This window comes from Felis catus, chromosome A1 (genome assembly GCF_018350175.1).
Source record: "Felis catus isolate Fca126 chromosome A1, F.catus_Fca126_mat1.0, whole genome shotgun sequence".
Taxonomy (NCBI): Eukaryota; Metazoa; Chordata; class Mammalia; order Carnivora; family Felidae; genus Felis; species Felis catus.
In genome coordinates this window covers 143,757,294-143,783,963 of record NC_058368.1, presented here as the reverse complement: position 1 = coordinate 143,783,963, position 26,670 = coordinate 143,757,294, and the positions used below count along the sequence as shown (strand labels likewise).

The 26,670-nt window shown below is 45.5% G+C and overlaps 1 protein-coding gene, 1 long non-coding RNA gene and 1 pseudogene across 5 annotated transcripts in view; 2 read left to right on the top strand and 1 right to left on the bottom strand.

The window, feature by feature from the left end:
- The first annotated feature begins 261 nt into the window (after nucleotides 1-261).
- LOC101089672 lies at nucleotides 262-1,268 on the top strand (annotated as a pseudogene).
- Nucleotides 1,269-13,114: 11,846 nt separating this feature from the next.
- THBS4 (thrombospondin 4) overlaps nucleotides 13,115-26,670 on the bottom strand; it is a 43,674-nt gene continuing 30,118 nt past the window's right edge. The window contains exons 11-22 of the mRNA XM_003981108.6: nucleotides 25,027-25,131; nucleotides 24,358-24,465; nucleotides 23,947-24,106; nucleotides 22,502-22,620; nucleotides 21,567-21,619; nucleotides 18,864-19,057; nucleotides 17,775-17,953; nucleotides 17,089-17,137; nucleotides 16,795-16,991; nucleotides 16,023-16,195; nucleotides 13,873-14,012; nucleotides 13,115-13,340 (exon numbers count right to left, since the gene is read on the bottom strand). Of these exons, the coding sequence (XP_003981157.2) occupies nucleotides 13,279-13,340; nucleotides 13,873-14,012; nucleotides 16,023-16,195; nucleotides 16,795-16,991; nucleotides 17,089-17,137; nucleotides 17,775-17,953; nucleotides 18,864-19,057; nucleotides 21,567-21,619; nucleotides 22,502-22,620; nucleotides 23,947-24,106; nucleotides 24,358-24,465; nucleotides 25,027-25,131 (1,539 nt within the window). The 3' untranslated portion in view covers nucleotides 13,115-13,278. The remainder of the gene's footprint in view (nucleotides 13,341-13,872; nucleotides 14,013-16,022; nucleotides 16,196-16,794; nucleotides 16,992-17,088; nucleotides 17,138-17,774; nucleotides 17,954-18,863; nucleotides 19,058-21,566; nucleotides 21,620-22,501; nucleotides 22,621-23,946; nucleotides 24,107-24,357; nucleotides 24,466-25,026; nucleotides 25,132-26,670) is intronic.
- LOC109502022 lies at nucleotides 13,932-22,508 on the top strand. Of its 4 annotated transcripts, none has more exons than XR_006601250.1 (5): nucleotides 13,932-14,065; nucleotides 15,347-16,215; nucleotides 16,473-17,210; nucleotides 19,566-19,709; nucleotides 20,517-22,508. It is a non-coding gene; the product is annotated as an uncharacterized LOC109502022 (long non-coding RNA). The 4 variants fall into 4 exon arrangements; XR_006601251.1 differs by lacking the exon at nucleotides 13,932-14,065 and adding an exon at nucleotides 14,251-14,846 and having other exon boundaries at nucleotides 15,347-15,427; nucleotides 15,513-17,210; XR_006601246.1 differs by having other exon boundaries at nucleotides 15,347-17,210.

The following is a 26,670-nucleotide window of genomic DNA, read 5'->3' as shown; positions in this document are numbered from 1 at the left end:
ATTCCAGAAAAAGAGAAAAAAAAAAATGAGGCTTCTGTGTTCATTCACAGCCTCATCTGTAATAATTGAAATATCATTTGTTTCATGTGTGGTTGTTGGTTTTTGTTTAATTTAATGTTTTGGTAATGAGTTCTTAAGCACTGAACTATTAGCAATGTTGTTACTAGGAGTAAAATAAGTAATAAATGGTAGTTGTTTGATTTTTAATGAACTTCAGGTGTTGTTTTTTAACTAGAAAAGGGCAGCCTGCTCAAAATAGGCATGTTTTTGGAGGATTGCCGCCCCCTCGTGGATTCAGTGGAGAAAGACAAGAGTTTGAAGCCTCCTGCTCTTGGCTTAATGGAGGCAACTGGCTTTTCCAGTTCAACAAATACTTTATTCAGGGGATGAGGGTAGGGTACAGATAAGAATATTGCATATTACTCATCCTCCAGCAGCTCACAGAAACCACAGAGCTCGAAGGGACTTTTGAGACGTTCGTTTTCAACCCCTGGTCCTCAGAAGTCTGGTGGGAGCTGTGCTCTCTTGGGTGGCGGTTGAGAGTGGACAGTGCACCATGATGGCACACTTCGGGGTACAAGGTAGTGGAGCGCTGCCTGCCCACCCCGAAATGCCGCACTCCGCTGTTGTATCTCCTGCGAGTATTTGCACCTAATCATGTCGTCGTCGAGTCCCGCTTCTGGTACTTTGTGTCTGAAGGTGAAGAAGGCTTCAGGGGAAATTGTCTACTGTGGACAGGTGTTTGAGAAATTCCCCTTGTGGGTGAAGAACTTCAGCATCTGGCTGCGCTATGACTCCCGCAGTGGCACCCACAACATGTTCGGGGGCGTATAGGGACCTGATGACGAGGGCGCCGTCACCCAGTGCGACCGAGACATGGGCACCTCGCACCGCTCCCCGGGCCGCTGGATCCAGATCATGAAGGTGGAGGAGATTGCAGCCAGCACGTGCCGCCGAGCAGCAGTCAGACAGTTCCAGGACTCCAAAAATCAAGTTCCCACTGCCCCACCAGGTCCTGCGTCGCCAGCACAACCCACATTTCATGACCAAGAGGCCGAACACCCTCTTTTAGATGCAGAGCCTACCTGGCTCCAGTTCTGCCCAAATGAATTCAACGGGAAAACAAAACAAAACAAAAATCAAACAACAAAAAAAGGACTTCTTGTGAAGATAACAGAACACCTTTTTCTTTTGTTTTCTTTTGTTTTCTTTTCTTTTTTCTTTTATGTTTGTTTTGAGAGAGAGAGAGAGAGAGTACACAAGCAGTGGAAGGGGGAGAGAGAGGGAGAGAGAGAATCCCAAGCAGGCTCCTTACTGTCAGCGTAGAGCCCAGGGCAGAGGGGGCTCCATCTCAGGAACCATGAGATCCTGACCTGCGCTGAAATCAAGAGTCCCATGCTTAACCCACTGAGCCACCCAGGTGCCCGTAATGGAGAACACTTTCAATGAAAAACTTACTTCCATAAGTTTTTCTTAGACTTGAGATATCTGCTACTGTTTTTTTCTAGTGGGTGCTATAAAATAAGCAATTAATGAACAGCTATTTGGAAGAACCACCCCCCCCCAAATATGGCAAGAGATGTTCATATAGTTGGACAACTCTTTTTTGCAGAGATGTTTGTGCCTCACAGTGATTACTTATTGTGTTCTATAATGTATAAACCTGATATTACTTAGTAAGGTAACCTTAGTGAAGGGGAGACATGTGTGCTAGATCATAGCTTGGATAAGGGTTCGAAGTGAATCCTTTCTTCAGGGTACTTTGAACCAAAGCTGTGACTTCAGGAGCTGCCCCTTGAGGGTGCTCCACCCACGTGGAGCACTTCTCAGGGGCTGTTTGTAGAATTTCTAGGTGGAGGACGTGGTCTGGCCTAAACATAGGCATCTTTTCATTTTAGGAACAAATCCAAACAGTAGGAACTGAATAATCCAGGTCCAGCAAATAGTGGCTGAAGAAACTGCATTGGGGTCCAGCCTTGGTGATATGAGTTGGGAGGTAAGGTCAAGTTGTTTGTTTGATTTTCATTTTATTTTTTTCCCTTTATGTCATTTAATCACCCATACTTCTCTTAGGTAATATTCTGCTGAATCTAGTTATCTATTTATTTAAAACAATGTTTATTTTTTTGAGAGAGAGAGAGAGCACAAGCAGGGGAGGGGCAGAGACAGAGGGAGACACAGAATCTGAAGCACACTCCTCCACGCTGTCAGCACAGAGATGGATGCAGGGCTCAAACCCACAAGCCGTGAGATCATAACCTGAGCTGAATGAAGTCAGACGCTTAGCCAGCTGAGCCACCCAGGCGCCCCATGCTGCTGAATCAGTTTTAACGGCTCATTGGTTTCTTTGGTACTTTCTTAATGTTTATTCCATTTCTTCTTATAGAAACAACACATGTGGAGTTTTAGAATAGTGAATATGCTTGGCGGGCTCCCCATTTCTGCATGTGGGTCCAAGGCTGCCTGTTTCTGCCTCTGGTGACTGGAGGTTGGATGGAGAGTGTCGCCAGAAACACCTTCTGGAGTTGGGAGTGTGGGGCCTGGAGGTTGTCTGGCTCTCCGTATGGCCCCCTTCTTTTCCCTGAGCGTAGGTCCTTGTGCCCTCTGCTCTTCAACTTTTCTTTGGTCAGCTCCCCTCTGTTAGAGCTGAGCAGAGCCCTGCTCCCTGCTCTCACTCTGTCCCCCTGACCTCTCACCTAGCCAGCCTGCAATGTCAGTCCTTCCTGGGGTTCCTTCCTCAGCCCCATTCTACAGGTTCTCTGGGCGTATTGGGGGGAGGAGGTGGTGCTTCCTCTAGGAGGGCTGCATTGGTGCTCCTCAAGATCACCCTGCCTGCTGCTGTAAGCTTGGCCATCTAGAGCCCTCAACTCTGCTCCAGGGTGCAGGCTAAGTGTCCATCCACAGTCATGACCAGGTACTCCCATCAGAGGCTCCTCTCCATTTCTCAAACCATTTAGGAGTGGAGCAGACAAGTCCACTCCAGACTCCACCATGCCCCTGCTCCCCCAGCCTTGGGGAATCCCTTTCTCTTCTTCCTCTGCCACCACACCCTTCTGCCTCTTGAGCACCTGCAATTTCATTCTGTAAGTATGCCTTTTCCAAACAATATTCCTGGTGGCTTTTTTTTTTTTTTGTAGGCTCCAGAAACCCAAAGAGGATCCTATACTACACCTTAGGTCATCATCATTTGGGCTCATTCAGAATGTGGTGGGGTAGCACCAGAAGACATTGAGCCCATCTCCCTTTGATACTTCCCTATTCCCCAATTCTCCATTCAGAGGGTGGACTCTGAGCTTATTACCTCAGAGGGGATGTGGCATGTGTGAGTCAGAGCCGGCCTGCAAGCTAAGCCTTTAGGGGAACTTAGGGGCCATAAGTAAAGGAAGACTGGGAACAGACAGAATTTCTTTGCCAAAAGCAAAGAGGGCGGGCGGACATAAGGCTTTCCTTCTCAGATTAGGGAAAGATTGTCCCATGCTAGAGAGAGAGGGAGAAGAGGGGCTTCCTGCAGCCCTCCAGGTGAGGGCCAGTAAAGAAATGGCTCCAGGGGTTCATTCAGATTTGGGGGCCCTTTTGTGGTTTTATGGCTTCTGAGAATGGGGGTGGTGGTGAGTGCTGACCATGGTCATGTTAGGAGGAATCTGTGTGGACAGCCACTCCCCAGTCCCTAACACTTTGGTACTGAGAAGGCATCCTAGGGTGATTCTGAGAGAAGAGTGGAAACCCCAAGCAAGACTCAAGTAGTACTTGTCTGGAGTCAGGGAGAATGAGTTTTCAAAATGAAAACAAGTTGGAATTTGGGAATTAAAGTGGTTTTTCTCACAAACCTGAGTTCAAGGGCTGATTCATGCCTACTACATGGCTGAGGAGGCAGGTGATATGAGGAAAATAATTGTCATTGTTTTACAACAGGCTCAGGAAGAGGCCACTGTTACTTCTGGGGCATCTAGCCAGAGAAGGAAGCTTTAATTCTGCAGGTCTCATCCACCCCCAACCCTCCAGGTAAGTAGGTGCATTTACACTTCTTTTTAAGGTTTAACATGGGGGGGGGGGCGGTGGCAGGAGGACGACAAAAGAGGGGTGCTTCTTGCCACATCCCTACCTGAGGCCCTGAGTCCAGCATGAAATGTTCTTTGGACCAAATGGCCAACAAATGAGGGTTTGATTGCTGAGAGCAACATCACCCAGGCCATTGAGATGCTGTAGCAGCTGCCTGGTGATGCCTGGGGAGCCATAGGGAGCGGTACCAAGGCTCTTTTCCCCTCTGTGCGGTGATGGTCCCCATTGTAGAAATGCGCTGTGCTCTAGAACAACTGTCACTCCTTATTTGGAGTTGAGGATGTATTTCCCCGGACTAGCACTGGACTGTATTTTGTTGGTTTTATTTTTTGCTTATGAGGGCAGTTTTTGTACATAGAAAGCTATTAATGGCTTTTATGTTTTTTTAAAAAATTTATTTACTTATTTTGAAAGAGAGAGAGAGGGAGGGGGAAGGACAGAGAGGGAGAGAGAGAATCCCAAGTAGGTTCTGCGCTGTCAGATCCTACTGTCACCATGCGCTGTGACCATGGGGCTCCCTCTCACAAACTGAGAGGTCATGACCTGAGCCAAAGTCAAGAGTCAGATGCTCAATCCAATGAGCCAGCCAGGTGCCTGAGGTTTTTAAAATTAGTATTTGATTAATTAAAGATACAAATTGCAAAACCTTAAGTTTCTAAGTTCAACTTAAAAATTTTCTTACTCTTCTATACTCCATAAATATACAAATGTACTTATAAATGTATTATAAATGCACTATAAATGTACTTATAAATGTACTCTAGAAAAATTTATCATCACTTTTAAGCTTTTGATTAATGTTTAGTCTCATTTGCAAACTTAAATTTTAAATTGCATTTATAAGTTGAATATATTAATTTATAGCATCTAAAATACTATATTAATGTATAATATACTATAAAAAATATGTTTATTTTTAAATGTTTATTTACTTAGAGAGAGAGAGAGAGAGAGAGAGACTCCCAAGCAGGCTTTGTGCTGTCACTACAGAGCTCGATGTGAGACTTGATCCCACGAACAATGAAATCATGACCTGAGCTGAAATTGAGTCAGATGCTTAACTGACTGAGCCACCTAGATTCCCCCAAACTTAATATGTTTATATTTCATTTATAAAATTAATTTTTGTATCATTTGTCTGGCAAAAACTACCTAGGTACTCAAGTAACTCTTGTAAATATAACAAACTTATAAATATTGTGGATTTAATTTATCTTAATCACCTCACTCTTATTTATATAGTCAACCAAATTCTTCCATACCTTTTAACTTAAAATCAGAAGTCTAAAGTCAAATACACAACTATATGTACATATGTATATATATGTATATATATGTATATATATACATATATATGCATATGTATATGTATATATGTGTATATATGTACTATATGTAAATATGTATATATATGTATATATACATATATATGCCTATGTATATGTATATGTGTATATATATGTACTATATGTACATATGTATATATATGTACATATGTATATATATGTACATATGTATATATATGTATATATATGTACATATGTACATATGTATATATATGTATATGTATATATATGTACATATGTATATACATATATATATACATATATATATGTATATACATATGTATGTATAATATGTAATACAGAGAGAGAAGGAGAATCCTAAGCATATATATATGTATATATACATATATACATATATATATGCATATGTATATGTATATATGTATATATATGTACTATATGTACATATATATATATGTATATACATATGTATGTATAATATGTAATACAGAGAGAGAAGGAGAGAGAATCTCTGCACTGCTGGCATGGAGCCCCACACAGTGCTCTGTTCCAGGCACCCACAAGACCATGACCTGAGCCTAGATCAAGAGTTGGATATTTAACCGACTGAGCCACCCAAGTGCCCCAACCCTGAAAGCTTTTTTAAAAATAATGGATGTAGGGGCGCCTGGGTGGCTTGGTCGGTTAAGCGTCCGACTTCAGCTCAAGTCATGATCTCACAGTCCGTGAGTTCGAGCCCTGCATCGGGCTCTGTGCTGACAGCTCAGAGCCTGGAGCCTGTTTCAGATTGTGTCTCCCTCTCTCTCTGCCCCTCCCCTGTTCATGCTCTGTCTCTCTCTGTCTCAAAAATAAATAAACGTTAAAAAAATAATGGATGCTGTGGTCAAATCCACAGATATTCTAATTTAATTGGTTGGGGGCAGGGCATAGATTTATTTTTTAAGTTTCCCCAGGTGATTTTTTTTTTTTAGAGAGAGACAGAGAGGGCACAAGTGAGCAAGGGGCAGAGAGAGAGAGGGAGAGAATATCCCATGAGGGGCAGAGAGAGAGAGAGAAGCAGGGTTCACCCGAAGTGGGGCTTGAGCTCACCTGAAACAAGGCTCGAACTCATGAAACTGTGAGATCATGACCTGAGCCAAAGTCAAACGCTTAACTGACTGAGCCACCCAGGCACCCCTCCCCAACTGATTTTTATCTGCAATTTTAATGAGAACGACCTTTCTGAGACTGGGAATATGCTTTACCTTTACCATTTTATTTTATTTTATTTTATATTTTATATTTTATTTTATTATATTTTATTTATGTTGCATTGTGTTGCATTGTGGTCCATTCGATTCCATCCCATTGCATCTCATTGCATTGTATCCCATCCCATCCCATTCCTTTATTTTAGAGAGTGAGAGCCAGGGAGAGGGACAGAGAGAATCTTAATCAGGCTCCACACTCAGCATGAAGCCCAATGTGGGGCTCAGTCTCATGGCTCAGGGATCGTAACCTGAGCCAAAATCAAGAGGTGGGGCACCCAGTTCCCCAAAATGCTCTTTTTCTAAAATAACAGTGAGACTTAGCAGGTGTTTGTTTTTGTCAAGAGAATTAACTGGGCAAAGTAAGAAATCAGCAATCCTTTATCATCCGCTGAAATTTATTTTGAAATTTCAAAAGAAAGCCAAAGGTTTGGGAGCGACTACATTAGAGGCTAGTAAATTATTAGGACTCTGGAGTTCTTGGCTCTTTAGGGAAGAGGAGTCTGGTATCTTTGCATCCCAGGTGCCTAGTAGAGTACAGAGAACATAGGAAACTCAATTTTGCTTTCAAATGAACAAATAAGTGAGGAAAAAAGACTTTTGAATTTCAGAAAATGCGTTTCTAAGCATGGAAACCCTAGTTGTGAGTGGGAACTTAAAAACATGCCTAAATGAGGAAGCTTCAAATGTGTGTTTTTTTAAGTATCTTTATTTTAATAGATAGCACATGTGCATATGCGCAAGTGCAAAAGTGGGGGAGTGGCAGAGAGAGAGAGAATCCTAAGCAGGCTCAGTGCTTTCAGTGTGGGACCCTACAAGTGGAGCTCGACATGGGCTTGAACCTACAAACTGGCAGATCATGACCTGAGCTGAAACCAAGAGTTGGATGCTTAACCGACTGAGCCATTAAGATGCCCCAGAATGATATATTTTTAATTGAATCACAAGTTCAATTTATTAGATTCTCTAATATGCCAAATTATTTAAAATATTTCAAGTAATTTATTTGTATTTTATTTTTTAAAGTTTATTTAACTAATCTCTACACTCGTGGGGCTTAAACTCACCTTGAGATCAAGAGTCATGTGGTCTTCTGACTGAGCCAGCCAGGCACCCTTCAAGTACTTTAAATACCACATATTCAAAAATAATTCCTAAACACTACACAAAAATATTAGGACAGTAGGTTTAGTATCTCTATACTTAATTCTAAGTGTTTTTAGGAATTAAAAATCCTTACCGATTAAGGAAACTATACTGTCTCAAGAAATTTAGAGTAAACTTCTCAGTGGACTGTGTGCCCTCAAACAAGGGCACCTCATATCCCACTTTTGTAGGTTCATATAAATGACTTAGTTCTCAAGTTTTTTTTAGACCAGATTCTTTTCTGTCCCTTGAATATACTCTGAGTTATCTTCCTAGTCTGGGTCATTAAAAAAATGCTTTACAGATACTTCAATAATGGGTGACTAGATGTTGCATCTTTCTCATTTTCTTTGACTCTATAGCCCAGAATTAAAATTAAGCTAAGGATAACCTCCCATGATAATTCTGAGATATGGGAATAATAACCTGGGAAGAGAGAAGCAAGAGCTTCCTTTTTTGGGGGTGCTCTACTTCCCTCTCAGCCCCTCCTCCCATGCCCCTGGGGCTTCTTCTCATGGCCCAGGGCCCTCCTCCTGCCCTCCAAACTCTTCCCTCAACTTGTGGGTGTCTACCCTGGAATGGTCTTTCCCCACAGTGACATTCTCATTTTTCCGTCACTCCTCCCATTTCCTCAGAACCCTTGATCTCAGTGAACAGTCAGGAGGAAGACAGACAATAGAATGAAATCGTGAGTGAGTGAGGGCTGCTCACACTCTTAGAGGTATTAATAAGATTATTCTTCTTTTATGTTTATTTATTTCTATAACGCAATTCTATGTTTTTAAAAAATTTTTATTTATTTTACTTATTTTTTTTAAGTTTATTTATTTATTTAGAGAGAGATGGGGTGCCTGGGTGGCTCAGTCGGGTGTCCGACTTCGGCTCAGGTCATGGTCTCTCAGTTGGTGGGTTCAAGCCCCGCGGCAGGCTGTGTGCTGACAGCTCGGAGTCTGGAGCCTGCTTCGGATTCTGTGTCTCCTCCTCTCTCTGCCCTTCCCATGCTCATGCTCTGTTGTGCTCTGTCTCTCAATAATAAATAAACATTAAAAAAAAAGAAAAGAAAGAGAGAATGTGACTGGGGAGGAGCAGAGTGAAGGAGAGAGAGAGAATCCCAAGCAGACTCTGAACTGTCAGTATGGAGCCTGATGTGGGGCTTAAACCCACAAACTGTGAGATCATGACCTGAGCCGAAATCAAGAGTTGGATGCTCATTTGAGCCACCGAGGTGCCCCTATGTTTGTTTATTTTTGAGAGAAAGGGAGAGCAAGGGGGGGAAAGGCCATTAATAAGATTCAAATGAAGACCTTGCTAACATGGATGGAACTCTCATAGAAATTTGAGTTTCTGCACTGGAGTTGAATATAAATATTAAAAACTCCCAGGTTTCAATTTGGGGGAGAGGGCACCACACCAGCTAGGCCATTGCTATAGTTTGTTGCAGGCATCTGGCTAGCCTTTTTCAAGTGTTTCCTGATTCTCACAACTTTCTCCACTTTTCCACATTTAAAATATTGAATATATTTGACATGTAATGTGCAAATTTAAGGCATACAACTTATTAGTTTGATACATCTATATATTGTAATATAATTGCCATTGTAGCAATATTTAACCCCTCTATTATGTTATATAATTATTCTTTCTTTTTAGCAGTTGGGATAATTAAGTTTTAGTCTCATAGTAAGTTTGATTGTAGTACAATATTGTACAATATCATCTACATTCATTATACTGTATAGACTTTAGATCTCTATGACTTATTTACTACTTGTTGCAAGCTTGTGCCCTTAAACACCATCAATCTTTTTTATTTATTTTTTAAATGTTTATTTTTGAGAGAGACAGAGCATGAGCCGGAGAGGAGAAGACAGAGAGGGAGACACAGAATCTGAAGCAGGCTCCAGTCTCTGAACTGTCAACACAGAGCCTGATGTGGGGCTCGAACTCATGGACCACAAGATCATGACCTGAGCCGAAGTCGAATGCTCAACCGAGCCACTCAGGTGCCCCAATCTTTTTTTTTTTTAAGTTTATTTATTTTTGAGAGAGAGGAGAGAGTACGTGCATAGGGAGGGGCAGAAAGAGAGGGAGACCGAGAATCCCAAGCAGGCTCTTTGCCAATGTGGGGCTGGAACTCATGAACCATGAGATCATTACCTGAGCAAAAGCCAAGAGTCAGATGTTTAACTGTGCCACCCAGTGGCACTTACTGTTCCACATGTAAGTGATATCATACAGTACTTCTCGTTCTCTGACTTACCTTGCTTAGAATATTGTGCCCAAGGACCGTGATGTTGTCACAAATGGCTGGATATCCTTCTTTCTCATGACTGAATAATTTTCCACCGTGTATATTTACCACATATTCTTTATCCTTTACTTCACTGATGGACATTCACGTTTCCATATCTTGGCTATTGTGAATAATGCTGTGATAAATGGGAGTGCAGATATGTGGTTGAACTCCTGTTTTCCTTTCCTTGGGTATATGGTAGATCTTTTTAATTTTTTTGAGGAGACTCCATATTGTTTTTCATAGTGGTTGGACCAATTTACATTCATATGAATAGTGTAAAAGGGTTCCCTTTTCACCACATTCTCACCGGCACTTGTCTTAATGATAGCCATTCTAACAGGTGTGAGTTGATAACTCATTATGGTTTTGATTTGCATTTTTCTGATGGTTGGTCATGTGGCATATTTTTACATATGCCTATTGGCCGTTTTGATGTCCTCTTTGGAAAAATGTCTGTTTAGTTCTGTCCATTTAAAATCAGGGTTTGTTGTTGTTACTGAGTTGTATGAATTCTTTACACGTATTGAATATTAACCCCTTATCTGATGTACATTTAGTTTCTTTTGCTGTGCAGAAGTTTTTGAGGTTGATGTAGTTCCATTTGCTGACTTCTGCTTTTGCTGAATGCTTTTGGCATCATATTCAAATCACTGCCGAGACCAGTGTCCAGAAGCTTCTTCTCTACATTTTTTCCTGTTGCTTCTCCATTTAAACAAGAAGTTTTCTGAAAGTTTCAAGCTTTCGACAGCATTTCCCAAGATACTGAGGAGGGGCAACCAGAAATAAGACAGGATAGTATACCCCACCCAGTTGTGTGTTGGTAAATGTTTGACCATCAGCTCTCTGGAGCCCTGCTTTGTAGTGTTTACCAATTTCTGTGGTGTAAATATTCTCATGATGGCTAATATCAAACCATCAACAGCTTGACGGGATATCCTGTCTTCAAAACCTAATAGTTGGCTCTCCTGAGCTGGTAAGCACTGGCTTCAGCACATCACTGGGTCTGTTGCTCTCTGTATATAATGACCTTTGTCTTCCCAATGGTCTAATAAGCTCCCTAAGGGATACAATTGTATTCTTGATCTCTTATAGGCCAATGGTACTAGCATGGTTATAGACACAAAAGTATCAAACTTTCCTATGGGTATATTGCTTTCCTAGAGCAGCTGTATTGCTAACAGCAGGGAGACTTGGGGGTGGGGAGGGGACAGGAAGGCTGCCTTCTCTTTCCACCAGCATCAGGGAGGCAGGAAAGGAGAGTATATGGGAGCCAGAGGATGGTTTTGATAAGGAAATCGGGCTCACTGAAAGTCCGATCAAAATACTATAAGAATTCAGCTCAGCTTCACAACCAGATCTGATTAACACACTCTCTTTAACTTACAGAGTAGTTTATTTCCTGTCCAGGATCTGGTATATACTTCGGTGATGAGAATGAGATCTCTGAAGAAACAGATTTGTGGTTTTCATCACAGACTGCCTAGTAAAGTGCCAAAGACTCAGCAGAAGGGCATGAAAATAGCTATAAAGGTGTAACCTAACTGTATTGTGGACAGAGTGTGTGGAAGACCAAATGGGCCAGAGAGCTCCGAGAGGCCCTAAGGGCTCAGGAAATCATAACCTTTCAGTGAGATAAAAAAAAAAAAAAAAAAAGGAAAAGGACTAAGATTGAAAGAGGATGATCTCTAATGAAATGAACTTGTTCTTAGTTTGTTTTTGGAATTGGGAAAGAATTATAGGTGTGAAACCACAAACTGAAAAAAGCCCATGACAGCAGTATGGTCCAGAAATCCTTGAACAGTATCTCCTGTAACATAGTCCCCCTGGGAGATGAGACAGTGTCAGCAGAGGGAAAAATTGGTAGACAGGCCTGAATTCTGTCCACTCACTGAAGACCTTGATGTGGGAGATCTAGTGTCCTGAATCAGGAGGCAACAGACACCTCTAGGCTTTACATGTGTAGGGGGCTGTCTTGAAATCCTGCATATCTCCTATTGCTCACGCATATGCGTCGTATTTTAGGACTATTGAAATCATGATAAAACTGTGGTGGTAGTGTTTATCCTCTATTTATGACTTAAGATACCTCCAGGAGTATTAGAATAGGAGGATATATTACTACCCAGCAATATTCTTTAAAACAGAATTCTTAGGGAGTTTATAAAAATGGGCCTGGATCTTTGCCTTCCAAATGGAATGGTATGTCTAAATTAGGCACTGAAATTAGGTTACTGATATAATCATAGAGCATATGTTGTGAGGGTTTTTTTTTTTTTTAATTTATTAGAGAGCGAGCGAGCACACATTAGTGGGGGAGGAGCAGAGGGAGAGGGAGAGAGAAAATCCCATGCCGGCTCTACCCTGTCAGTGCAGAGCCCAACATGGGGCTCAATCTCACGAACCCGTGAGATCATGACCTGAGCTGAAACTAAGAGCCGGGCGCTTAACCGAGCCACCCAGGCGCCCCTATGAAGAGCTTTCTGAGTTGTGGAAGGGCTTATATGATCCATCTACACTTTTGTCCTTGTTACTTAAGAGGCATTCGGCCATCAAGCCAGCAAACGTTTACTGGATATCTACTATATTTCAGGTACTATGTTGGGTACTGGGAATACCGATTACAGTTAAAAGACATGGTCTTTGATGTCAGTAAGCTTACATTCCACTGGGGGGAGCCAAATATATAAATAAGCACAATGGCTGCTGAATGTGCGGGTGTGGAAAGGTGTGTGTGGAGTGGGGGAGGGTGTCAGAAGGAATTAGACAGATTGGCTCCAGGACTGGTCAGGAAAAATCTTGGGGAAGGTTCCCCTGAGCATGTGTTTTTGAGGCTGCGGAGGTGAGCAATAGCACTGTTAGGCTTTTATGTGAAGATAACCTGAGGGACCAGTGATCAGACCTTCACCCTGAGTCTCCTGATTCACGCACTTGCTCAATCTCACTGATTCACCCAGTCTAAGCAAAAGTTCCCACTACAAGTTCAAGATGTATACCTCAGAGAAGCACATACACAACATCAAAGCCTGAGCCACATGTAAGCAATGTCTGAGTAGCCCAGGTTTTAGAAATTATCTCTTCTTTATTGCCACATCCATATAAAAAGTTTGATATTATTTGGATTGGTAAAAGGCAGGCACAGTGTATATAAAAAAAAAAGGTGTAGTAAGTTAAAAAATAGATGGCTTTAGTGCTTGGAAAAACAATTACGGATTGCTTCTTTGGTTTAATTATCCAGGCGATCGAAATTCTGGGTTTGAAACTCTTGGAAGTCCTCTGGGATGGTGTCTGCAAACCAGAACAGGCACAGCGGGGTTAGTAAAGCTCTTTCCACCTGGAATCCGGGTCCATCGCGTGCTGTGCAAGCATCCTGTAGGGGTCACTGTCAGCCTAAGCAACAGGCCCCTGAAGCCTCCACAGCCATTTTCTACTTCAGGCTGCTTTGCAAATTGTTGGCTTAAAGCCCGGGAGTGCTCATTCATAGGCCTAGAGGAAATTAGCAGGCAGAATGGATTTTGAGTGTGATTATGTTTGAGCCGTGAGAAAATAAAGGCTGCCGTAAATTAAATCTGACTGAATTTCTCACTGAACCCCAAATCCTAAGCCAAGCAGTTAAATTCTGTGGGTCTCAATGTCCTCATCTACCAAGTAGGAAAAATGAGATCTACCATTTACTTTGGTTACACGGAGACTGTTACATTTTAATGAATATGCCGCATGAGCTTGGAGCTCCTGAGAAGAAAATGTGCTATAAAAATAAGGCGGCGTTTTCTGATTAATGATAGTAATAATATCGTATAGTAACAAGAATGCACGTTACCATTGCAGCGATATTTGAGGTTGGACCAAATGATGTTTTCTTGGGAGAAGCAGAACACGCCGAGCCGGCCTCCACGCATGGTGGTGTCTATGGTGACCCCGGAGTCAGCTACCAACTCAGAGCCTTCATAAAAGCGCACTCTGCGGACAACACAGCCCAAGCCGGTCTTCGTGAACCTCAAACCCAAGTCAAGGTGAAGCACCCACTGTGGGACCCAGGGGAGCCACTTTAAAAACAATTTTTTTTTTTTTTTTTTAATTTTTGAGAGAGAGAGCATGAGCTGGGAAGGGTCAGAGAGAGAGGGAGACACAGAATCTGAAGCAAGCTCCGGGCTCTGAGCTGTCAGCACAGAGCCTGACAGGGAGCTCAAACCCACGGACCACAAAATCGTGACCTGAGCCAACCAGCTAACTGACTGAGCCACCCAGGTGCTCCTGAGGGGCCTCACTTCTTAAATACTCACATCTTTGCTGTTTCATACTCCATTTTTCACAGCCCTGGGTTGTGCTCCAGCTGTGGCCCCTTCCCTATTGGACTGGAAGTTCCATGAGGTCAAGGACTGTATGTTCCTGTCCTCCCATATTCTTTCTCTCCAAAAGCCTAACACAATGCTGGGCACAGAGTCCTATTCGATGGGTACTTGCTGATGAGTTAAAGAGAAACCACAGTGTGAACCATGGCCAAGAGGCTTTGTGACCTCATTGTCCTGTGAGTTACCTTGTCCAGACAACATGCTGAAAAGTCACTGCTTTTCCTGAGGTCTGACTGGTAGCACCTGGTGCAATCTCAGAATAGTGATCCTCCTCGGGAGCAACAGCCCTCCCCTAAACAAGGGCTTTAGAAATTTGTGGCTCTTTGTCTGGCATTTTATGACAGAAGCCAGGGATGCTGAATGGCTTACAAAGCCCTGGAGAGAACAGTCACAACTTGTCCTGCATCCTATACTCCTTTGGAGTGTTCCTTCAGACACCTGGGTAGGTGAAAACCCTGCTTACAATTATCAGGGCGGGCCTAGACCCTAACTTCCGTTTACTTGAGAACATCAAGTATTTTTTGCACTGTTTTAATATATACTGAATTGGGGGGGGCGGTAAATTGAGAAAGGACTACTTTGTTTTGCTTAAAAAGAGGTGTTCACCTTGTTAGAAGTTAACTCACCAGCAGAACAACCTGTATTAGAATGTCACTGCCTCTATTTCATTTTGTGTTGTGATATAGTGGTGTTTAAGCATTTACATGATTTTGTCAAAAATTATTATTTTTCTTACAGTGTTAGGGAATTAGATAGTTTTGCAAATTACGTGCAGGCAGATTGTATATTCTATGACTGCATTTTGGGACAGAAAAGAAGGCATTAGGCTTCATAAGGCTCAGAACATGAACGTCTTACTGTGCAACAAACAGTACATTTGACTAAATGCTCAAAGAAGAACAAAACATGAATTAGCCACCACGATTTTCTTTTTTCCACCAGGCTGATTTCCTGGTCAGGAGACTGCAACTGGTCTACATAAGCTGTCATTGCTGTCGATCTGCACGTTTGAGGAATGAGCAAGTAAATACATGGTCTAAATTTCAAAGATGTAGCCTAAGCCATCCTTGTTTCTGAGAAGAGTTTTTAGTGCTTGTTTTTTAAATAGTCCTATAGGGAAATGAGGCAGATGGCATTGGCTCACGTGAAGATCCGTTCCTGCTGCATGTGGTACAGGTCCGGCAGTGGGGAGACCAAGGTAAAAGGAGATACAGGCACTGTCTTCAGGGAGTTGATAGTCCAGAGGGTAAGAGACCATAAAAGGGACCCACCGCAGTGCAGCATGAATATTCGTGAACAAGCCACCATACAGGGCAGGTGTGGATAGGAGGCTTACCCAGGCCTTGCCTCACAGTGGTCAGCATGGCAGAAAGGGGGTCACCACTCAAGCACCTCCTTCCCCAATGCTGACACCTCCCGTGCAGAGGGGTGTCCAGCTGGTTAGTTTGAGCTTGGGTGTCTTTCTCCTACTACTTTTCTGGGAGCCATGGCCTGAGTCTTGGAAGCATGCCCTTGGAGGGCCATCCAGGGTCAGGACTGCTCAGGGCTGTGAAGGCTCTGTGACGCACAATGAGGATGTGCTTTGCTTCAAGTGCAAGGTGAGATGTGTTCCACGTACCTTATGTAGCCCACCTGGGGCCTGTGCTGCAGGAACCAGCGGTAGGACACCTTGTCCTTCCAGCCAACGTTCCTCGAGTCCTTCCACAGCAGCCGGACCTGGTCACTCGTGTCCCCGGTGTGCCACAGGGAGTTGCGGAGATGCTCCCCCGGGCCTGTCTTAGACTTAACAGCCTGAAAAGGACACGAGCACGGTAGAACCAAATACAGAGACCACCCTTCCTGCTTCCTGGGTCCCTGGGGTGGTGACTTCACGGTTAGAATCTGGCTGTCTTGGATTTGGACAAAAGCGTAAACACTTAAATGCCCTTTCTCCTGAGGTGACCCTTAACCCTTTAATAACCAGCCCTGGCTGATACCCCACTAACCCATTCCACTTTTTTTCCTGCTGTGAATCCATTGCTCCACATGTGTTTCTGAGAGCTCTAACGTGTGCCTTTTCTCCAAGCAGGAGTGAGGGAGGCAGCCACTCAGCCCTCCTGTACACAGCTGGCCCCATGAAGGGAACAGATTAGCCAGTTAAACTGGTATGTTGTGCCTGGTGACATACCCCCAAATCTCTCCCAACTCTTGAGCCCTACTCAGACTGACATTTTCACCATCAGTCACCCAGAGGTTAGGACACAGCTTGTACCCAAGAATGAAGGCCAAGCCCTGGGTGTGCTGTAGCACAAACACCTCGATTTCACAGATGAACTAAATGCCACCTGGGACAACAGAGGATTTAAAAAGAGGGCTCCGAAGAGAGATGAGTATCTTAGAGCTGTTGGTACCTTAAGCTGGATGCCAGGTTCCGCCACAGCGCGGAATGGCGTGGCTTGCCAATATGTCTGCTCTGTCTGCTTCCACATGACTACGTAGAAGCTGGAGCTGTCTTGGTAACCAAAGATGAAGCCAGCGTAGTCGTCATCTGTCTGGGTGTTTACGTGGAAGGTCCCTTCAAAGTCAACTCCGTTAAATGCCGTGTACCCTGCAGGGATCAGAAGAAGATCAGAGAGGCAGACCAGCCACATGAGGAGCTGCAACGAGTGGATTCTATACACGTGCTCCTGATGCCCTGGACATACCCACTGCCAGGCCAGGATCGCTGTTCATAGTCTGCACAATCTCCATGCCCTGCAGAGAGAGTTGAAGGCCATCTTAGAGGGGGGAGAAAGCTCAAGGAAGCCCAGAGCCTCCGGCAGCATTGGTGAGTGGTCAGCAAGGTCTGACCTCCACACAAGGATTTAATTACCTGAGGAACTGTTCTACCTTGTTATGTCCTCAAAGAAAGCACATACTTGTGAGGGGGGAAAGAGAAGCTGAATAGAGATTATTTTGCTAAAACTGTAATTAAGGGTTTATTGAATCAGCTTAATTGAGAGAACATAGACTTCTAATGAATGTGACTTCCTGGGTGACACTAAAAAACCTAAGCCTCTCTGTGCCTGCTCTTTGTAGCTACACAATAAGGAAGACATGCGGGAGGCAGTTCCCTGGAGAGATCAGTAGCATGGCTCTGGGGTCAGACTGCCTGGGTCCCAGTTCCAGCATTCATAGCCATCACCTGCATTGCTACCCGGAGCAATCATTTCAGATTGATGGGACTTGATCTCATGTGTAAAACAGGGCTAATTAAAGTGCTCTGTCCTAGGGTGAATATGAGGAGTAAGTGCAGTCCGAAACAGTGCCCCCTGTCACTGTTACCCGCTTCTCCCAGAACGACCTGTGCTGAGAGGCAGAGCTGAGCTGCTGTTGACCACGTGACGCTTACCTGGTTCAGGACCACCCAATTGGGATCGATCTGGGCATCCCCTTCAGGGTCCAGGACTACTGTCTGGTAGGCCCTGAAGTCAGTCAGTGTGACCTCCGCATTCTCTGGGCAGACATCGATCCGATCGATGACCTGGTCCTGGTCAAAGTCAGTCTCACAGATGTCTCCCACGCCATCGCCTGGGTGGGGCGGGGGAGGAGGAGAGGAGCTGGTACCGCCCACTCCGTGCTTGACGGAGACAGGGCTGGGCAAGGAGCTGGAGGGAGCCCACACCCCACCTCCAGGGCTATGACTCTCCACCCATGTGGGCAGAGGGGCCCAGCAGCAGCCATGTCTGAGGTGGCCCCGAGCCCCATCCTGGAGTCATCATGGTTGGTTGCTGAACCCCACTGTAGGTGACCAAAAGAATTTTCTGGGGATAGAGTGGTGTGGTAGGCAACTCTACAAAACTGATCTTGTCAGAAACCTTGGGTCAGGATGCTGGGGTTCACCAAGTGGTGAATCTTAAGGTTGATCTTACATAAGCAAACATCTTTAGTACTTTCTCTAGAACATAAGAAAAACAGGGAAATTATCATCACCAGACAGTCTCTAAGACCATCTGGTGATCCTTAGGCTCTCTGGCTCCTCTGGCTCATGGTTTGTTTTGTTCAGCTGACCTGGTATTAAGATATTTGAACTGAATACTGCTGAGCTGTGGATGGGCGTACCCACCCCCACTCGCCAAGGTCCTCACTACTCTGTGTCATTTCTGGCTTTGTACACACTCTTCCTTACTGGCCTCGCCCCTGTAGCCATCTGAGCTTGGGACTCCTGTAAGACGAGCAAGCAAGATGGCAGAGTAGCTCCCCAAGCCCTTTGAGGGGAATCGTGTGGCTGCTTCCCTGGCCCACGTGACCTCATCCCAGGGCTACTCAGAGGCTGCCGGGCAGTGCTTCTCTGACGGAGCTGGCCAGTGGTGTCTACCAGCTGTCTGCTGACCACCCAAACTGTGGCTCCTCAGAGAGGCCCTAGGAGAAGCGTGCCACCGTGTGCCTGGCAGAAGGGAGCCTGGGGGCCCCCGTGCAACCTGAGGCTGAGCCCGCCTACTGTTGCTATCCTCCTGGGCTGGGTTGGGGACCAGCCTGCAGTTGTCTGGTCCCGGGGGCACCACGTCTGGGATGCCATCGTTGTCATCATCGTCATCACACTCGTCACCGATGCCATCCTTATCAGTGTCCAGCTGGGCGCTGTTAATGACGGTGGGGCAGTTGTCTGTGCTGTCCTGGTGTCCATCTCCATCACTGTGGGAGGAGGAAGAGGTGGTTTGTGGCACAGGTGACCAGCGAGCAGGGAGGAAGAGAGAGTTGGGTGTGGGGGCTTGGTCTTTGTTGACCCACATGTCCTTAGACAGGGCTGCCCTGTGGGCCTCCGGGACCATTTTCTCCACTTCCTCATCTTGTTGAAACAAGTACATCATATCCTACTCAAGAAGATAAAGGTTGATTTCTGATTTTGTGACCAGATGTTCCTATCAGTCCCTGGGGACTGTGATCACCTCCCCACACCCCGCCACCTCCAGCTGAGACTGTGCAAAGGGAACAAAGTGAGGGGCAGTGAAGCCAGGCTGCTCAGTGAATCCTGGCTCAGCCACTTACTAGCGTGCAGCCCCAGGCGTGATACTTGACCCCTCTGTGGCTCAGTGTCCACATCTGTAAAATGGGAGTAACAGAGCCTACCTCATTGCGTTGTTAGGAAGATTAAATGCTTCTGTGATTAGAATTTTGCATATTGCAATTTAATCTATGACAGAGTACTTGGATGTGCTGGCTCCTAGGAAGCCCTCCAGTGTTTTCCATTCCTCTTCACAATCCCTGGCCAGCAGACCCAAGAAGGATCAGATGTGCATGCCTCAGGAAGAATGGCAGAGAGGAGGGGGCGGCCCCTGCCTGAGAGGTAAGCATGGAGGCTGGGCTCAGACCTGCTCTAAAGCACTTCTCAGAACCCTCATTCTCCACCTGACATTTCTTTTTTCCAGGCCTTAGAGCCACTCGAGGAGGAGACTGCCCTGTCCCCAGAGTTTTTTTCCCCGTGTTGATGGAGGCCCTCTTTGGCTTCTCTGTATCAGAGCAGATGTCCCTTTCACCTCATTCTACCCATGGCCTATCCCAGACAGGGGAGGGAAGCCAGACACCAGCCCATGCCCTCCAGGCCACATGTCCCAGATGGGTCCCAGAGAAAACGAGGCCAACCTGGGCAAGTAGAAGATGACACGGCTCAAACAGCGGAATTCCTGTGCCTGTAGCACGGCTGACTTTTAAATCCTAAGATCGAGCTGTTTCCATCAGCAGCCATTCTATACGGCCTTGCACATTTTTATGCAAAAACAAGCAGTTCCTGTCCTCCTCCCGAAGGTTCAAGTTTATGGGAATTAAAATGTAGCAGAATGAGTCATTTACTTTAGGCAAATATCTAGAGGGTGACAGGATAGGATATTTTAGAGATTCCATAGATGGCAGTCGGTGCAAGACCACCTGCACCAAAGAACATTCTTGATGTCGATCCCTTAGGGAAGGTTCCACTTAGAAATGGAGACCTCCTAGGGCAGACTCTGTGGCCCTCCCCTCGTGTGGTGGTAACAATAACACAGCCACCGTTTGGTGCAGGTCACCTGTGGACCAGCACTCTGCCAGGAGCGTTACCTACTTTAGCTTTTATTCTTACAGAACCTGCAAGGCGCATTTAATTCTCTCTACTTTGCAGATGAAGAAACTGAGACTGCATTGAGAAGTAGGATTAAGTGCACTTGGCTGACACATACTTTGCAGCAAGGACACTGAGCACAAGGACAGAAATGGGACTTTATGGCAGCTGTCGTTGCACAAGGTTGGGCTCAAGAACCACTGGGGATAGGGCCACCTCCAAGGGGTTGAGAAGGGAGGCCCCGCTTTGTCTTCCAGGGTCCTTTCCCTCTCTCATCCCTGTCCTGCCGCCCCGACAAGCATCCGTGATGGAAATGAAAGGGGACAGAGCCTAGGACCACAGGCGCCTCCAGGGCAGAGATAAACTTGTCTGTGTTCTTGCTGATGTTGCTACAGCATCTGATCCAGCCCTGTGTCTTAATATAGGACTACATCGTGTGGGGCTAGACGGGTTGACAAAACTCATTTGCACAGGACAATACCACCAATAAAGGGACACAAAACGAAAAAATTCCAAGGACAATGAAATAACAGTGATCTCTCAGCAAACTGACAGTTTCCTATTTTGGGATGATGGTGAAGCTTCCCTGAGCTGAAAGACTATAATAATAAAAGAGCTCATACCTACTGAGTGCTAGCTATGTAAGGGAAGCTGTGATGTGCACTCTCCATAAATTAACTCCATCTTCCCAACAGACCTGGCTACGTGCCATTGTCGTCCCCATTTTTCAGATGAGAAAACTGAGGCACAGAGATTTGATGACCTGCCTAAGGTTAGGTAGTTTGTAAGTGAAGGGGCTGGGATTTATCTAGCTGTGTATCATCCAGAGCCCGTGTCTGAAGCATGATGCTCTATTACCTCCCCTGTGCTAGAATCTCACTTGCTGGAGTGCCTCGTGGCCCCTCCTGACACAGTCACCTGGCTATAGAGAACTTTCAAGGAAGTGCGGTGACCCTGGCCAGAGGCAGGGCTATTGTCCCCCCAGTAGCTCAATCTCTCTCAATTTATTCAGAGAGATCCCAAAGCAAGGTAGTAGCAGAAAGCTCCAAAAGCTAAAATTCCCTCTAAATTTTTCATCGGGCCTTAATGCAACTGGGAAATGTGCCATACCTGTCCTGATTGGTGTCACAGGAGTCCCCAACCAGGTCGTTATCCACATCAGACTGCAAAGAGAACAGAGCATGTAATTATTTATCCCTGGGCCTTTATGCACAGAACGTTCCAGAGAAGGCAGATCTGGCCCCTCACCACTGCATCTCAGGAAGTCTCTCTGGAATTGGGTTGGTGCAGAACTGCAAAAGGACAGCACCATATTGGTGTAGGCACAATGCTGAATTGTCAAAAAAGCCTTCCAAAATATCAAGCCACATGGCTGGGCTGCCTACACACCAGATGAGCTGATTGGAAAGGGCGCCGGGGCAGGATGGTGGCAGGTGGAGACGTGGAACTCTGGCACGGGTCTGAGGAGAGCCAGCCAAAGGCATGGGGACAAGGCAAACTGATTTGGCTTTGCTTCTGCATGTTGGAATTAAGCCAGAATGGGAGTGAGTCACAGAGGGCAACAATGACGCCCCTCTCTCAGGGCTTTAAAAATACATGACACATCATACCCAATTATCCAGACAGGAAGCGAGAAGGGAAACAACACGGCGCTGACTGAACTTCATCTGAAATGTCCAGACATAGGCTGTATAGGGGCTTGGGGACTAAAAGGGCACAGGCTCCCAAAGGTTAGTTTCCTTGCTACATTTTCCTTCCGGCAAAAAGACTTGTTTTGGGCATCATTAAATTCCTACTACTAAGGCACTCTACATAGGCACTCTACAGCCCATGAGATTAGCCCAGAGGGCCTTAGGTCTCGTGAAGCGTTCTTCCTACCACCTCCAGACCTAAGGTGTGCAATTCTACCATGTCTGCTCTGGTAGGCAAGTGCAACAGCAAGGAGCTGAGCCAGTGTGCTCTGCTGTTTTTCTAGGCACCGGTCTTAAAGAATCTTCACATAGGGGAGCTCAGCCTAGAGTATGAGGCCCTCAAAAGCTACTCACCTGGTTAGGGTTACTGACATCAGGACAACTGTCACAGGCATCCCCCACGCCATCACCATCCCTGTCCCGTTGGTCACGATTGGGAACTTTTGGGCAGTTGTCCAGAATGTTTTTTATTCCTACAAGAAAGGGATGGTTCCCTGAGTCAGGTGAACACACAGATCTAGAAGACAGGCTTCTGGGTGCTAAGAGATCAAGCCTCTACCCAGGCCTGGGGTGAGTGACTTCTGTTGAGCTGTCCTCCAAGAGCCACACTACCTTTCTCAGCACTCATCTGGATGTACCCTCAAAGGATGGATTCTGGGAGACTTAAAAATGAACAGCGATCTGAGGCATTTCTCCATGCAGTTAGAAGTTGTGCAAGATGTCAAGGACTATCATGTAACCAGATGAAAAGGTCATGAGGGCGAGGTGGGCCAGCCCTGGAGAGGGAGGACCTTGGGATGATGTGAATAAAGACTGGGACCCAAGGGCTGGGCCCAGTGTGCCCCCGCTCTTCCCAACTGTTGTCTATGTCCTGTCATGCAAGCAGCCTGTAATCAGTCATGGTGGGAGTGGTATTTATAGCATAGAAACTGGCAAATGCTACATCTTGGAGCTTTTTTTGGTTTGTTGAACTGGTTTACCAGCATACCACTGGATCTGATCATCAGTAGGGCTTGCAGAGGATGAGGTCATGTTTTAGGGAGGTGTGGATATTCTGGAGTGGTGTGTGTGTGTGGTGGGTGAGTAGGTGGAGGGCCGGGAGTGTATTTCTAAAGATTTTCCTTCAAGGCCCTTGTGATGTGAAATATTTTTCAAAAACTATCACATCCAGCCTATACTTTGATGATAGTCATCTATATGCTATGGAAGCTACACAGAAACAAATGTTCTGCCTCCCATCCTGAGAGGCTCCAGAGCTCAAACTGTGCTCTGGGGGTTGCCATTCACACAGCCCACACTAGAAGGCCTCTTCAGTGGAGCCTAGAGCTGGCCCACTCCTGCCTCCACACTCTTCCCAGAATAGGCAGGGGAAGGGCCTGTCTTCCGGGAGATGCCTGATTCTTCGCAGGGGGAGCCAGACCCAGGGCCTGTAGTTTGTGACCCTGCTCAAGGCCCCCTCATTCAATTCTCTGCTCCCAGGAATCTCACAGGTGGGAAGTGGGGGTGGGGGAGATCTACTCTTTCTAGGAAGATACATGGCCTACAAAGAAGCCGCTCTAAGTAATCCCCACAAAGTTTCTGGCAAAGATGTAGAATTCCAGAAACACCCAGGGTTATTAAATAGAGGAGTGGGCTATGGAGTCTCCTTCCATAGAAAGAGGCGGGCCAGACACAAGCTGCAGCAAACCACTCCATGTGGGAGGCCTTCTGAGTTAGCAATGCTATTTCTGCTCCTAACAGAGAACAAGGGCAAAAGGACACACGAGTCCCACATAAAAGACAAAGCAAGACAAGCCCACCATCTCCATCCATGTCATCATCACAGGCGTCTCCTTTTCCATCTCCATCAGTGTCTTTCTGGTCATTATTCAGGACATTCCGGCAGTTGTCACAGGCGTCCCCAAAGATATCTTTGTCACTGTTCCTTTGGTCCACATTGTGAGTCAGGACACAGTTATCCTAAAGGATCAGAAGACCATTTAATCAGACTTGACTGAATCCCTCCAAGGTCTCCGGTCCTGCAGTGGATGCCAGCCAGCCCCCACCCCATTGTCATGCACTGTCAGAACTCAGGAGAGAGAGCCGCAATGCCAGGGGATCACAGGGGATCACTACCATGGGGGATGACTAATACAATAGGGGACTCTGCAGGCTTTCTTCTGCATCCCTGGTATGTGGCAATTCATGTGCCCGGCTGGCAGAGCAAGTACCTGCTCATTCAAGATCCCGTCTCCGTCAGCGTCGTCGTCACAAGCATCTCCTATGCCATCTCTGTCTGCATCTTCTTGGCCAGAATTTGGCACATACTTGCAATTATCCTAAGGAGAAGAAACAAGAGCTCAGAGAAACATCTACATCTGACTTTTTTTTTTCAGCTTTATTGATGTATACCTGGCAAAATTCTAATATATTTGAAGTGTACACTGTGATTATTTAATATACCTTTATGTTGTGAAAGGATTCCCACCATTGAGTTAACACATCCAACATCTCACTGGCTCTTTGTGTGTGGGTGAGAACATTTAAGTTCTATCCTTTTAGCCAACTGCAGTTAGACAATACAGGATTAACAACTATAGTCACCATGTTATACATTAGATCCTCAGGTTTATTCTTCTTATCCCTTCGTATTCCCTCTGTACCCTTTTATCAACCTCTCTGTATTTCCCCACCCCCATCTACATCTGTCTTAGGTCAGAAATGATTTCTAACCTCAAGACTGACTGTAGCCGCCTGACTTTCCTGTTGATGGATGTTTGGCTACGTTTGACATGCAGCTACTTTCAAAATGCAGTTTTAAATGGAACCCTCCCCCATATAAGCTCTGGCTCTGGACAGCCCACAGAGAATGTGGTGTTTTTCTTGTGTGCCCTCCTTACCTTCTTGCAGTTCCTGGCAGAGCACGGCAGTTCTTCGTCGGGGTAACTGTCAATGTCCACATCCTTTCCGCAGATATAGCCATCGCCAGCCCAACCAATGCCACACTGTGAAGGGAAAGCGCAGGAGAAGTTTGGGAAGCCAAGCCTGGGAGGAGACAGGTGGCTGACAAGGGCCTCAGCTCTGACCCTGTGAATCCCTGCTAATCATATATGCTTCCCCAGAGGGAGGGCCCAGAGCTACACCACCTTGTTGGGTAGGATTTTAAAACTATTGTTTTTTGAATAGTCTTATGAATCAAAAGGTACAAAGGGAGATAGAATCAACACTCCTCCCCATTCCTATTCTTTTGGCTCAGGCCATCCATTATTATGTATACTTCCACAGATACAACACGCACAGACAAGCAAATACACGCACTCTTTTTCTTTTGACTTTTAACACAACTGACAGCACCTATATCCACTGTTCTGTACTTTATTTGGAGCTCTTTCCATATCACTCCATGTAGATCACGTCACTCTTTTTAGTGGTCACAGATTATCATACCCAAAGTGGTAGGCATGTGCCTTAATGAATTCAACCGGTCCTCTACTGATGGGTGTCTGGTTTTTAAAACATTTTTCTATTGCAAACAAGGCTACAACAGGTTACTCTAGTACATAGGTCATTCTGCACATGTACTGGTGTCTTAGTGTGGAATTCCTGGTTCAAAGGGTATTTGTAATTTAGAGTTACTGTTAACCTGTTCTCCACATGATTATTCAATTTCCTCTCCCAGCAGAAACGAATGCATGTGGCTTTTGTGCCACTTCCCTTATCATTCTTGAACCGCAGTCATATCTCTGATTTTAACAGTCTTCTAAATCAATTTCCATCAAAAGAGTAACCTTCCAAGGTGCTTTACCTTTATTCATGCCCTGTAGCAGAAGAAGATTCCCACAGGTCCAGGGCTGGGCCTGTGTGTTCTCTCCATCCCTGGAAAAGTCTACCCAGGTACCCTGTCATCACCAGCCCCCACTTCATTGCCAGCATAAGACGCATCAATATTCTGTATCAGACCCTACACCCATTGTCTCCAATCCTTACAATGACACTGCAAGGTCATCGTTACCCCATTGTAGGTGAGACAACTAGGCTATTGAGCAAGGATCACCGGCAAACCGGCAAACCGAAGACAAAAGAAGTTATTCAGTAAGTGGTGCCCTGGGCATGAGGTAGGACCTGGGGGCCCAGCCCAGGAACAGGACAGGCACCTGCAGAGGGGAAAGGCAGAACAGAGGAAGGAACAGTGAGGAAGAGGACCTGGAAAAGGACAGGGAACCAGAAAGTCAGGGAGAGGACAGAGAGCCTGAGGAACAGAAGCAGGGTTTAGGGAAAAAGAACTTGACATGAATAAACATTAAATTTCCTGGCCTTGCTAATCAAAAGAAGGTGATTGAAGACCAGTGACTTCCTAAGTGGCAGCCTGCCTGTTCTCAATCATCCATGCTTTCCTTCTGCAACCAGGAATTTAGAAGGCAGGAGGCCAAAGACACCCCTCCCGTAAGTGCCCCTATTTCCGTGCAGTTGCTTCAGCGGGCCTTCAGAAGGCCTGGAAAGCTTGGCCATGGGGTATGGTCCTTGACTCATTTTAATGAAAGAAA